Source organism: Sphaeramia orbicularis, chromosome 3 (genome assembly GCF_902148855.1).
Source record: "Sphaeramia orbicularis chromosome 3, fSphaOr1.1, whole genome shotgun sequence".
In the NCBI taxonomy this organism is placed as follows: Eukaryota; Metazoa; Chordata; class Actinopteri; order Kurtiformes; family Apogonidae; genus Sphaeramia; species Sphaeramia orbicularis.
The window spans coordinates 34,369,014-34,383,368 of NC_043959.1; the positions used below are offsets into that span (position 1 = coordinate 34,369,014).

The 14,355-nt window shown below is 38.1% G+C and overlaps 1 protein-coding gene across 3 annotated transcripts in view; it reads left to right on the forward strand.

Moving 5' to 3' along the window:
• ntrk3b (neurotrophic tyrosine kinase, receptor, type 3b) overlaps positions 1-14,355 on the forward strand; it is a 201,168-nt gene that overhangs the window by 151,277 nt on the left and 35,536 nt on the right. For all 3 annotated transcript variants that reach the window (XM_030129404.1, XM_030129411.1, XM_030129415.1), the window contains one exon: positions 2,785-2,973. In XM_030129404.1, the coding sequence (XP_029985264.1) occupies positions 2,785-2,973 (189 nt within the window). The remainder of the gene's footprint in view (positions 1-2,784; positions 2,974-14,355) is intronic.

The following is a 14,355-nucleotide window of genomic DNA, read 5'->3' on the forward strand; positions in this document are numbered from 1 at the left end:
AGTACCTTCCCTTTTTTCAGCATTGTTAACCCTGTTTTGATTTGGTTGCAGTGCAATAATGCTTATGAGGCGTCAAAATGTAGATATAAAAGGACGCTTGTGTCTGAAATGTGGCTATTTCGAATGTTTGAGTGCTCTTTTGTTTATATCCCTGTGGCTTGGTCCACAGATGGATCATTTGGCCCTGCGCTCCGACAATGTAATGAACGAGTCCATTTTAAAAACCCGGTAGAGGAAGGCTGTGCTGTCTCTGCTCCTGTAGAGTAAATTAGATTGACTTCTAAACTCAAAGAAACAGATGATGCAGATGTCACACTTGATCAATTGATTTGGCTAAATTAGCTAATGCACCTGCAAACTGCACCTAGACATAAAAGATTTGCTGCACCACCATGGGCAGGGACTGAAGAATGTTATGTTTAGGGACATTGAGCAATACCGGCTGGGACGTGTCACCAGAGAATCATGGTGAAATTTCAGTTGGGATGACATATGCCATGCACAAACATAGATGAATGTAGGCTGGAAAAATGAATTAACTGGTAAAACATAGAGTGATGTGAGCAGTAAGACTCATGGTTTATGCGCCACACTGATCTGAACGATTTCTAGAGGGAAACACTGGGCAGACGTACCGTACAATATGTCTCTTTCTTTGAACATGTTAAATGAATGATGTCTTAGCTGCTGTACCCTTTGATGATACTAAATTACATCTTTAAGAAGTGGTGCAGATGTGTAAGAGGCTGGGCTTTATGCCCAGGGAGAGATGATTTTACGACAGGAATACACATTTCAAGCCGTGAATCTCTTGTTCAGGATCATGGTGTTTTTAATTTTTATCTGATAAAAGTTCTGATTTCACATGGCTACTTGGGAAACATCAGAGTTGAAAGACTACTCTGAAGTGCTTGGTCTGAACTAAATCCAGTAAAAATGACAGTGTCTGCACATTTAAAATGGGTCATTGACCAGTCAGATGGCATGGCTGCATTTGCTTGCCGTATGAACCATATTACTATAAGTTATGGAGGGGATGAGACATGAAAAGAATGGCAAAAATAGAGGAAAGTTGGATCATTTCTCTCTCAGTTCTCTGGAATAAATCAAATTCGGTTTAATGGACTCTGAGATAGACGTTACAGGAAAATGTCCTGAATTCTATTGTGTGCACAGACAACATCTTAGATGATAAAACCTCTCTCGGAGACTGTTGGGCCTTTTCATCACTCAGGTAACATAAATGCAATCATTAGGATATTCTCAAGTCAAGAAGTCCAATTTCCCCTCACTCTTTAAAAAACAGGGTTTTTTTTTTGGTAATCTTTAGAGCTATGGTTTGGAGCAATACCAACCATTCCCTGAGACCTCATCGATCTAGCACTGAATGATGATCAGATGGGTTTCCGTTCCATTTCATATTGTATTAAAAAGCAGAAGATGATATTAGGATCCTTTTGAGGCATCTCTTTTTTCATTTTCTAACAACGTTTACTCATGGCTCATCATGACATTCAATGTAATTATTTTATTTCATGAGCAGTGATGTTTGAAGCTATATCCCCTGGTACTCAGCAAATACATTTTTTTTTTTTTTTTTTTTGCCTTGTAGTGAAATGTAGGGTCAGAGGTTTTAGCAGAGATTTAGAGTCATGATCTTCCAGTTTTCCCAGTGCTTGGGTAGATAGTTGTAGGTGCATGCGTCTCTAATAAAGCTTCCGTTCAAGTATGAATACCCCTGTATAAGAGCAAATGTAAATAAATTGCTGAATGATATGGCTGAGTCGTCATTACTATTTACTGTGTTGTCAAGGTGAGGACGCTGTGGGCAAATAGATTCACCGTCACTGCTTCAGTGAATCTGCTACTGCTGGGTGTTGACTTTGCATTTACTTGCTATTTGCAATCCGTCCCATCTCACTTTCTTCCTTCCTCCAACTCATCCCTCCCCTCAGAAGATTGCGGTTGTCAAAGCTCTGTTTGGCTTTGACATCCAGTTATATAGTACATTAAGCTGGATCACCTTGGCTGACAGTAAATCGTGTCAGGGACTTTTGGAATTTTGATTAAAGAAAGGAAAATTATGGAGTTTATTGGCAGGAATATATTGTATGACGCTATAAATTCAGCTACCAAACACTTAGGTATGGACCTACCAACAAAGATATATGTTTTAATCAAATAATATTGATCTAGTAACAAATTTTGCAAATGCATTTTAACAGAATAACAATAAATACACTAATTCACATTTTTTTTTAAAGTATGGTATTTTTTTTTTTTGTTTGTTTGTTTATTTGCATATCATAAACAGCAAGAGAGAGAGAAAAAAAACAGCATTCAAACGAGTAATATAATTGTGCAGGAGAGGATAGAAGCCAAAAAAGGCTTATGTGAATACCTCCCCGGAAATAAACAATACACAGGAAGAAGAAAAAAAAAGAAAAGAAAAAAAAAAAGAATTGAAAATATGATATAACTGAAATAAAAATCTAAAGTAAAAACAATAGAAATACAAATCAAATTACAAATTAAAGGATATACAGCCTTACATTTTTTTCATAAATTAGAGTCCTTTTCAGATGCTTTTTAAATAATGATAAATGAATTTGATAACTGAAAAAAATTAAGTATCAAATAATGACTCTATTCTTGTTTGTACTATTTCATGTTATTTTCATTATTTTGTTGTGGTTGAGAATATTGTCACTGCATTTAATATAAGAATTGAGTCCATCTAAACTGAAGAAATGATAATGGATCTTTTTTTGTGTTTTCTTTCAGGTCCAGTAGCTGTGATCAGTGGTGAGGAAGACTCTGCCAGCCCTCTCCACCATGTCAACCATGGGATTATAACCCCTTGTACTCTGGATGCAGGTCCAGATGCAGTTGTCATAGGAATGACTCGTATTCCCGTCGTGGAAAATCCCCAGTATTTCAGACACGGACACAACTGCAATAAGCCAACTACTCGTAAGTACCTGTAAAATTCTCCTGTGAATCATTTTGTGAATTTAACTTGCCTACTAAAGGAGCACAGCAGGTAGACCATCATAGCTTTATGGGGGAGTTGATTAATTCAGCGATCTCATCTCACCTACCCATGAACAGGTGGCCTTCATCACATTGCAACAAGCAATTTACGGTATGAATGTGCAGCAAAAAGGTATTTGCTGAATCAATTTTGGAACAAATATTCAAGCAAATCACGCTTAAAAAAAAAAGGAAGAGATTGCAAACTAAAAGGAATGTTTGGTGTGCAGATGTGTGTACTGATGGTGTGTGAACTCAGACGACATTTTGTTGTATGTAATGTTAAGGAGAGTGTAACATCTGGTCTGAGAGCCAGAAATCAAACACCACGTCTTTATGAGACATCTATTGTAATTTGTTGTTTATATTTATAATTAGAAGTGCCAGAACCCTCTGGCAATGGCATAATTTAGTGTCATCTACAAAGCTACTGTGATCATATGGTGTTAGCATCTGGTGGCACACTTCCAGGTTCTTCATATAGGCTCTGTTTAGACAAAAGCAGCTTTCTGTATAGCAGCTACTGTTGTTTCACAGCCCCCCTTCATTGTCCCCTGGGACTCATGTTCCAGGTTGGGGAAAGACAAGACCACTTTAAGGCCTAATTACTCACAATTACATCAACTGCTCAAGAGAATCAGCAGAAAACAACTGTGCCAGCAACCAGCCGCAGCCTGGCACCTGCTGCTTTCCTTCCAGTCAGACCTACTGGATTTAGTCAGAGAAAGACTCTCCTATTGGAATGGCAGCATGCAGCTATAAAACAGACATTTCTCCGCTAACATGGCTTCCTTTCGGCTTAGATACGCATTGTTTACATCATGGCTCACTTTCAAAATGGCCAATGGTCAAGGTATGGAAGTTGCTGTCTGAGTTGGAGCCAGAAAGAAGGAAGGAAATCCCATTTAGAGGTGATAAATAAATGACAGATCTTATGTATTATGAATTTCATGAATTGTTAATGGCGAGCCAGTGACTGATTTATAACATCTCATGCCTTGAACAGGAGATCTGATTGCAAGCTAATGAATAAATGACAGTGGGCACAAATGAAACTTCCTCCTGGTTACTATGCAGCCAGAATTGAGCTCAGATCTTTTCTAGGTAACTGGATTTAAAAGATGACTGTCTGATGTAAACTTTACTAAAATTTTTCTCTTTCAGTATGCAGCTTCTGTTACCTTTTTAATTTCATTCTGTTTGCGTGTATGAAGAAAAAAAAAAAAAAAAAACCCACAGGAGGAAATGAACCTTGAATTCATCACAAGGTCATAATGGCCACAGCTTTCTGCCATCGGCTAGAAAAACAAAATGGCTCCAAACGGCTTCTGCTTCTGCTGATCATTCAGTGAATATGAATGTATTCTTTAGCCCCAGGACACACACAAAGAAGGGAAATGACTATGTTCTTGTATATCCACCTGTGTATCTACAGCATGTGTGTAGGTGTATGGCAGTGACTATCTGAAAATAAATCGGTGTCTATATTGTATATGCCTGTAGGTGCACTGTTAGCATGGCCGTCATATTTTCTGCCTAACATATCTCCTCCTTCATTTGATGGCTGTCTTCAGTCAGGGGTCTCTTGGGCACCCCTCAGGGCTCTGAGTCCCCGTCGTCCTGCTAGGCTTCCATTGTTGATTGTTCTGCTGCTTCAAGTGTCAACTAAAGAGCTGCGCTGTGCTGTAGCCTGGGCTCAGATACAGTGTGGCTGCTTTATTGATGGTCAGCCACCAATCCATAATGTATTCATTCATTTACTTGAAAGCTTCTTATCCATGAGAATAGGTTGCTGCCAGGGTGTCTAACGTACATACACGGTGGGTTTCCATGTGTTTAGGAGACATTACATTGCCTTACATTCATTGTACACTTAGCTTTAACCCATAAAGACCCAGTGTGACTTTTGTGAAAGTTCCCAAGTGACTTTTTCTCCATATTTAACATTTCTTAAGTCATTTATCACCATGTATCATAATACTATCGTCTATATTTAGCTTTTTTTTGGTGAAAATCAGGTATTTTTCTATATTTAATTTACTGATTATGTACTTGAATCATCGTGATGAGATTATATTTGAGGGTTATTATATGAAAAACAGGGAAAACAAGAAAAAGTGTACTTTTACAGCAAATATATCATTAATTAAACATAAAACAAGTGTGTCTATCCACTGTTATTGATCCAGCTCTATGGGTTTTACTGGTTAATCAATGCTGTAGAAGATGACAGTGTCTCCATGGACACTTTTTAATTTCATTGTATATGTTTCATGTTACAATGACAATAAAGACAATTCTATTCTATTCTATTCTATTCTATTCTATTCTATTCTATTCTATTCTATTCTATTCTATTCTAACTACGGAGCCTCTGAACATCCAAATGGGTCATATCTGATGACCATGAAAAGATGACCAAATGCATTTTAGACCAATTATTTACATGTATTGAAAAGATTAAAGGATCAACAAGTATTAAACAGTGTAGATCAGTAGACGGTTTTGGTCGCCCGTGGCTGTTTGGGTGTTTATGGGTTAATCCAATCCTAAAAACTTAAAATAACTCTTAAGCATTATATTTATTAACTTACATTATTCAGAACTGTGAAGCAGCAAAGTCCCTACAAGTGACTGAGGAAACAGATTCATCTCCATATAATGTAAAAAAAAAAAAAAAAAAGAAAGAAAAGGAAGGAAGAAAAAGAAATCCCTCAAATGCCCACCCACATATACACACCTCAGTCCTGTTGCCTGTAGTCACACCAGCACATGCATACATAAATGTAAACCCACCTTTCCTGTGTCCATCAGGGGTTCATGACCTGCATTCACAAACAGTCTTTTGGGTAATTTATAATGTTCCCCACTGCGCATTTTGAAAACGGCTCCAAAAACAGCGAGGAGGAGCAGTGTGCTGCTGTGTTGGCTTCATTTAAAACAGCTGCATGTAATGGGAAATCGCCTGCTGCAGAACTCACACTAGTGATTCCGGTGTGCCATTGCAAATGTAATATTCATGAGTATTTGAGAATTTACTTAAAATCTATTCTGACAAAATATAGTATGTATTCTACTACTGGTTTAATAGGTCTTCTCATACAAGAGTAAAAATTGCAGAGAGGAAGGAGGAGGAGAATGAGCACACAATGTTCATCAGACTGTGGACTGTGGAGGTGCTGCTGCTAAAATATAAAATAACATCATCCAATTGTGTTGCCCTCTAGTTGAACCAGCGACCTGTATACATGTGAGTGTAAATAAGAGGGAGAGATGAGGGCTTTGGGAATAAAGTGTTAGCCCGCTTGTCATTCTGATGCCAATTTAGAAACATCATGAAATTGGTTTATCATGAACCATGAACCGGTGGCCTCGACTTTGACTGCGGTAAACAGCCGAGCCATGACTGATTAGGACATTGGTTAGAATCAGCTTTTTTTTATTTTCCACGCCAAGCTGGAAAAGGCCAATCCTGGGGAAATGTAGCCGCATTAGGGAGATAAAGACAGAAAGGCAAAGGACAATTCTTTAGCCTAATGATAGATCTGTATCTAGTTGGATCCGCTGTCTCCCAGCAAGTGGCTTTGTTTTATCACTCGGCTTGCTATTTTAATTACGGATTTGTCACATCCCGCTGGCCAAAATTAGACAATAGCTTTTGATGTTGGAGTATAGCGCATAGCCTTTCATTATATCCATGTTATTAGTGATATCACATGTGGGCAAGGCTCGGACAAACCCCCACTCTGTCTCCTGTGCTTTTGGTGTAATAGAGACATAATTATGCTCAAGGTGATGTTTTTGAAGCTTGAAATGTTTCCAGCAGAGACAAGGAGTGACTAATTTGGCAGCTTGAAAACTCAGCAAATAAATGGAAATGCAGAGTAGATTGATTGAAAGGCTGTTATCATGTTCCAGGGCTATGATTTCATGAATTATAGTTTGAAACAGAACAGCCCCACAGGCTAGCCAGTTGTGAATTCAAAAAACCTAGTTTCATTTGTAACTCAAGAAGCTAAAACTGAAAAAAAGGCTCTTTCAGCTCTATCCACGTGGGAGTGAAATGGAAAATTCTGGGAAAAACAGAGCAAGGAAAAGATGCATGTGATTCCAGGTGCAATCTTGAATAAAAACTATATAGATAACCTAAATTACATGACACTTCAAAATCTGTCAGAGCTATAGATGTAGTGAGATGGAGTTAGAAGTGTAAATATGATTGAGGTTTTAATCAACTGTACAGATCCTGCAGTAAACAACAAAATGAATGAAAATGAAAATGTTCCTTTTGCACACATGATGAATTGCATTCCAGAACATATGCAGAGGTGGCGAAAAGCAGAAAACAAGCCATTTAATTGAACCATTTCTCTACATTTCCTGTCTACCAACTTCGAAAAAACATGTTTAATAATGTAACATGCCATTTTATTACAAATATGATATGCATTACGTAAGCATGTGGGCAGGTTTCAGCAAGTGGACCAAAGAGCTTCTCATAAAAATTTAATGTGAAAGTAACACATCCTCATAAATGTTGGCAGGTCAGCAGCCTAATGCATAGTTTATTCCCATCACTCAATAAATAGGCACACACTCTGAAGGGACTTTTTTTCTCTTTTTTTTTTCCCAGAAAAAACATTGTATACCGTACTGTGTGGGTACTCAGAGTGAATAGTGTGGCACTTCTCTAAGATATTTAATATAACTATTGGTAGTCGAGACATCAGGGGGAGAACATCCCCTGAGCAGGAAGTGTGAAGTACTTACCGCTTAAGTGTACTTAATGCTTAAACTTTAATCCAGCAATAACACTGCAGTTGTGCTTAGGGAGAAGCTATTGTCAAAAGGAAATCAATCACATCTTTGCCTCTTTATGTACACTGTATTTTTCTTCTAGGACTTACATGTTTTTCAGATGCAAAAGTATCTCAGTGTGCTCACACTGTTAGTTTACTGACAGTGTTGGGAGTTACGTATTACAAAAGTAATGCATTACATTAACAGATTACTTTTTGCTGTAACACAGTAGTGTAAGGCATTTATTTATGTATTTATTTGACAGGGACAATGCAGTCAAACATAGTTACAAGTTTACAGCTGATGTGTTGCATACAGAGTTTATAGCTAGTGCCAATTTTCAACTCCAGTCCCTGGTTGGACTCTTCCACAACATTGCAGAAGAACTATAAAATATACATAATTTAAAACGATCATACCATGCATAAATATTATATCTATCTATCTATCTATCTATCTATCTATCTATCTATCTATCTATCTATCTATCTATCTATATATATATATATATATATATATATATATATAATGTACATCATTTAAAACATTACAAATCCATTTTATATAAATATTTTACTCTGTACATGTTCAATACTACTTGCATTACAACACACTTTTCCCCATGATTTAATTGCTCAAATAGAAAAAAACAAACAAAACAGCAGGACCATGAGACCTTAAGGAATCAAAAATGCAGCAGGAAAGTTCTGTTTCCTGTGAGTGTTCAGCCAGTGGGGGAAGACGGCAGAAGACAGTCCACTGTCCACATAGATGTATGCTCATTACTAACCCTAACCCTGCTTTAAGAAGCTAGATAGCATGATCCCTGTGATCAGCAATGACAGCTTTATCAATTGTGGATTTATCTGCCAGCGTCCTTGGTGCTGTGCCCCCTGTTTGAACATGTAAAATGTTGAAAAAAATGCAAGCGGTCCTGCTGGGATTGAGACATCGTAGACCAGGGTAATCAAATTCATTTTGGTTCAGGGGTCATATTTAGCCCAATTTGATCTCAAGCGGGCCAGATCAGTAAAACAATGACTTAATAACCTATAAATAATGACAAATCCAAGTTTTTCTTTTTGTTTTAGTACAAAAAACCCCAATTAAATTATGGAAATATTTACATTTTACAAAAAAAGATGTGAATAACCTGAAAAACCTGAAATTTCATTTGAAAAATTAGTGCAATTTTAACAAAATTATACCTCGACTTATTATTTAAACATGTAAATTTACACACAGTGTTACATCAACATTTGATAACAGGCAGAATATTGTTAATTTGGGAGTATTTATAGGTTGTTATGACCTACCTGAGATTGAAGTGGTCTGAATGTGGAACCTGAACTAAAAGGATTGTTAATATCTTAGTGTCATTTTTGCATTTCACAAATTCATCCCAAGGGCCGGACTGGACCCTTTGGTGGGCCGGATTTGGCCCCTGGGCCGCATGTTTGACACCTCTGTCGTAGACCGTAGCGTTACTTATTGAGCTATCCGTCCACATGTGCTTCGGGATGCAAATGTATGCATCCCAAGGCTCTCCTATCTCTTGTATTGGTTGTATTGGAGGGGGGGCATGTGCCATTTATGACGAGAGTCTGTATGTAACTCAATAGTAATACAGGAGTCATGTAACGCACTACAATTCTGAGACAGAAATATTATAAGTTAATGAATTACTCTTAAATCACAGTAATAAGTCATCTGTAATGGATTACACTTTGGAAGTACCTTACATGACACTGCTTATTGCATGTCCATGGACCTTGTTTTGTTTACAGATATTTCTGCATATGCCTTATAATCAGGAAGATGTTATGGGTGGTGGAATTTGTGTTGATAGAGCTGGTTATTCATACAGCAGCCACAGTATCACTAAGGCCAGGCAGCGGCACAGACACGAGCCAGCACTCATCCAGCAGCAGCAGGTTAGGAGGAGATACCCACTGAGAGTCAACAGTAAACGGTGGTGTTCATGTCACAGTGGTCCAACGATGCCAGCAGACGCACAGCCCCGGTGCTGCAGTGAATTTAATGGAGGAAAGCTTTATCTGTGCCTCTGGATGAGTACCTTCCACCTACGAATTAACATCCTGCGCTGCTATTTTTGGGGACAGGCTACATTATATGTACATTATTAAGAAATTATTTTTTCTGTAAGCCACTATTTCTACAGAACTTCAGAGGTTTTATAATCCTCTTTTTGTTCTTCTGTGAAGCTTTATTCAGTAAAATAAGTATTAAAGGGGCTATAATGGTATACTTATATAAAATACAGAATGACCTAGTGTTTAGAATGAAGAGGTGTGACTTTATGTCGAAGATGCCAATGTACTGGATTGTAGAGGTATGCCCTGAATCTATTCACTCTGACAGGCTGCAGGGTTCAGTGAGTGAGTCACTCTGCCAATCTCTGATGGTGATAAAAAAACTAACACCAAGAGGTCTTTGACCAAAGTGTCAGAAAATGATGAGATGGGATGAGGACGGCTAAGAAACAACATCTAAAGTTAAAGTCAATGAAAAAGTGATAAAAGCTAGAAGCACCGTTGTTGTTTTCACCACTGGACACAGCTCTAAATGAAAAGAATGGAGTTGGATTTGATTTGCAGCTTTTCCTCTACACTATAAGGTTACAAAGGTATAAAGTTATTATATGATGTTATTATCTTTGCTAAGTTCGCTGTTTGTTGATCCACGGTTCAGACTAAACTGTGACAGTTCTGACCTTGTTTTGATGATTCCAAACAGATCTGTAGTGCAGCTACTGACAACACAAACCGTACAGAAAACAGAAGTGATTCGCAGTTTTTCTTTGAATGTTTTCTGTCTAAGAACAGAGCTAGGAAGTAATCTGATGCAGGTTGGGACGATTATTTTGACTGGCTGAGTTTTCGTTTAAAGAAGAGAAGTTGACTCCATAATACAGATGTGTGTAAACAGTGGGTTTTGCAATTTAGTCAATGAGTGATAGAGTCTGTGGATACATAATGTTGCTTCGTTGCTGGTTTTGGTAGCTCAGAGTGTGTTCTGGCACATGAATTCCACTTACTGTTAAGAGTTTGGAATATTAATACAACATATATCTCCTTCCTTAAGTTAAAATGAAGATGTTTTAAGTACATTTGTTGAATTCCCTCTTACCTTGAACACAAAAGCTAATTCAGGAAATGATAATTCCCCAGGATGACCTCAACATTTTTGATTGATTGGCTGCTTCTCAAAGTTAAAACTTCACCCCACAAAAGACATCTTGTCAATGACCAGCAGACATGCATCGATCACCCCACCACACACTGTCAGGAAAGATGTCAGGTGGAAAAATACCCATAAGCATCCTCACACATACACACACACACACACACACACACACACAGAAGCAGAAACTCACACACGAAACCACAAAGTTGGCAGGTAGTTAGAGAAAAACACACAAGCACATACACACTGATATGCATAAATACTCACACCAGGGAAACTTGGCAGGTATTTGTGGTGAAACACTTGCATACACGCAGACACAGGTCCAGAACAAAGCCTCCCAAACATCTGTGCTCCCCCTAGCCACCTGACCTGACTAGCTGAGTAAATCTCGGCGCTGCGCTGTCTCTCGGCCTCCGGGGAGAATGTTTGCTGGCACTGAGGCCTCAGGTGAGGCAGGACAAATGAGTGATGCTGAGCTGTGGGATAGAGATTTAATCTCAAGACTTTTCAGCATGCCACTCTGGGTAAATAGGTTGCAGGATGCAGCCTGAGTTCGCCTGCAGAGGAAAGGGAAGGTTAAAGTAACTTGTCCTCACCACTGTTGATAGACCTGCACCGTAATAGCTGGCTCATTCTCATCAGTGAGGACGACAAGGTGGTTAGCCAATATTCAGGAGCTGAAATTACACAAATCTGGGATGTTTACAGCCCGGAAAGAAGGAGGAGGGGGCAACTAGTCAATGCTGGAAATGAATATCCTGTGCATTTGGATTTCTGTAGAGTTTAAATGCCGCTTATCGATTAAATGACTATATTAAAAAGTAAATGTGAAAAATCTATTCAGAAAATAACATGCACACAAAACAACTCATTTACTTTTATTTGTGGTGGTACACATACAAGACTAGTATGTGGCTTTGTTTTGTTTACATGTTAAAAACGTTGTACACAGTGTCAGCACTGTGATACCGAGGTAAGACGAATGAAATATCAAGCAAATAATAATGAGGGTACATTCAGAATTCATTACTTTGGATCCACTATTATTGGATGTGGTCCATTGTGTCAGCCTGTTTACCCTAGCTGTGCTGCGAGGCTCTGCCTAAAAAAAAAGTCTAAATGGGTTTGCCAATCTTAAGTCTACAGGGATATTCATCTTTGAAAATGTGATGTTCTGCTTGTAAGGCCTGAGGGGCGGCTTATTGGTTATTCTACTCAGTTACATTAAATTAGGTTTTTTTTTTTTTCTTGGCACAATTTGACATGCAAAAGGAACATCTCTAATATTTGGTTTGACTAATATTTTGTGATTGAAAGGTCACTTCTTGCAGCTAAAAAAAAAAAAAAAGAAAAGTCTTTTCCAGTTTCAAATTAATTCCTTGAGTAAAAGTGCAACTTAACAGCTCATTTAGCTCTGACAAAAGGTGTTGGATGAGTGCAATGTGGAGCAGAAAGTGGGGTATAAAATAGTAGTGAGGCAAGTTCAACAATATGTGTATTTCTGTTTAGTTAATTTCCATAATGATAAAGATAGAAGTTATGATATTCTGATGAACCTGATAAAATATTATTAAACAAATGCAGATTTCCAACTTGCATAGGTGAGATAAAAAAAAAATCTACCAGTGAAATATCAGCTCACGTCGCTGCGAAGGAGAAAATAAAGTAAGAGTCAAGATAAAAATCAAATTCTAACTTCTGAGAAAAGTTTGGAAAATGCTTTAGCATTATGCATTAAACTCTGAGTCCATGCTGCTGATAGATGACAACCTTCACATTTTCACATTTAACTGAATGATCTCATCCAGAGCAACTTAATGATGGGTGCAACAATAGAATAAGCTTCTATAGCTGGATCATCAGCATGACAGACATTCGATAGTAAGGCCAAGAGTGATCCTTGAATGATGATGAACGATGAAGATGTGCAAATGAAAGAGAAAGATTATTAATATTTCTGTAAAAGTAAAAAAAGACTAAAAAAAAAAAAAAACAAATGTAGAGAAGTCGAAGAAGAAATCAGTGGGGAATAGATGTTAGATATGTATCGGAGCTCTTTAAACTCCCAAATGTTGCTGTTGTCAGCTGAGAGGGTGTCAGAGACATTTGCCCTATGAATTCCTGTAAAAACACATTTTGAATTATAATGTGTATCAACTTAGGGATGTTTTTCTACGCTCTTGGAGAGCAGATTTTTAGAGGATGACGCTTTGACAGCAGTGATCTGCTCGTGTCCCTGGTGGGATTCTCACTCTGCAAACTGGCTGCCAGTTTTTTCAGACGCTTCAGTTCTGATCTACTTTAAAACTGGGACGTTTCTTCATATTCAACACTGATTTCAGAAATAACGGTTAAGGCATCATCTGACAGGGACACCAGTGGACTGAGGTTTTTTTTATGAATCACTATTTGCGACCACATGGCTTGGCGATTTCAAAATGCCAAAACTTAAAAAAAGAAAAATGCTGAAAACACTCAGAGGAGCAGACAGACTGAAGTGGTAAGCTGCGTGGAATCTGGAATTATCTTGGAGATTACACCATTTGGTGCACACATTTGGGTAAAGACACTAGGGCTGCTGTATGGAGCAGCTACATTTGGTGGCAGCAAGGCAGGAAAGTTTAGAGAAACTAACTGTGGACGGCAGTGGGTGGAAAATGATGAGGCTATTACCAATCACATCTGACTTGCTTTATGTAGTTTCTATGAATTCTAAAAGGAGGGCTGGAGTTAACCTTATACTGTATCTGCGCAAAGGCATCAGACACCATTATATCCTGCCACACGTTGAAGCTACAGATGTCGTTCTTTTACTTCAAAGTCTTCTGTGTTGCGGAAGTATTTTATACGTATTAACTACCAAGTCTTACTTTAAAGAACAAAAAGTAGACACAGATGGAGGAGGGATAAAGTTCCTAGAAGTTGACTCTGCTACTAGTGATGCATTCGAGGATGATTAGGATGAAAAGAATGACCAGGAAGTCTAAAATAAGTACGTCATTGTGAGCCATTGTTATGTCTCTACAGCATCACAGTGAGTGCTGAGGAGGCTGTAGCGTTACACCTCTGTACATATTTACACATGACTCAACTGTCCAAGGACAACCGAGTCACTGCTGTCCAATAAACAGGAAACTGCAGAAGTGAACAGTGAATTAGTGATTGTCAAATAGGATTTTTCTTTTTATTCACAACCAGTGAAAGGGGAACAGATGCCACTGTCAACACAGGAGGTTGATTTTAGTTGAAATTTAAAGTAATACTCAATGATTTTATTTAACGTTTCAGTTTCCATGCCTTTAATTGTGTATG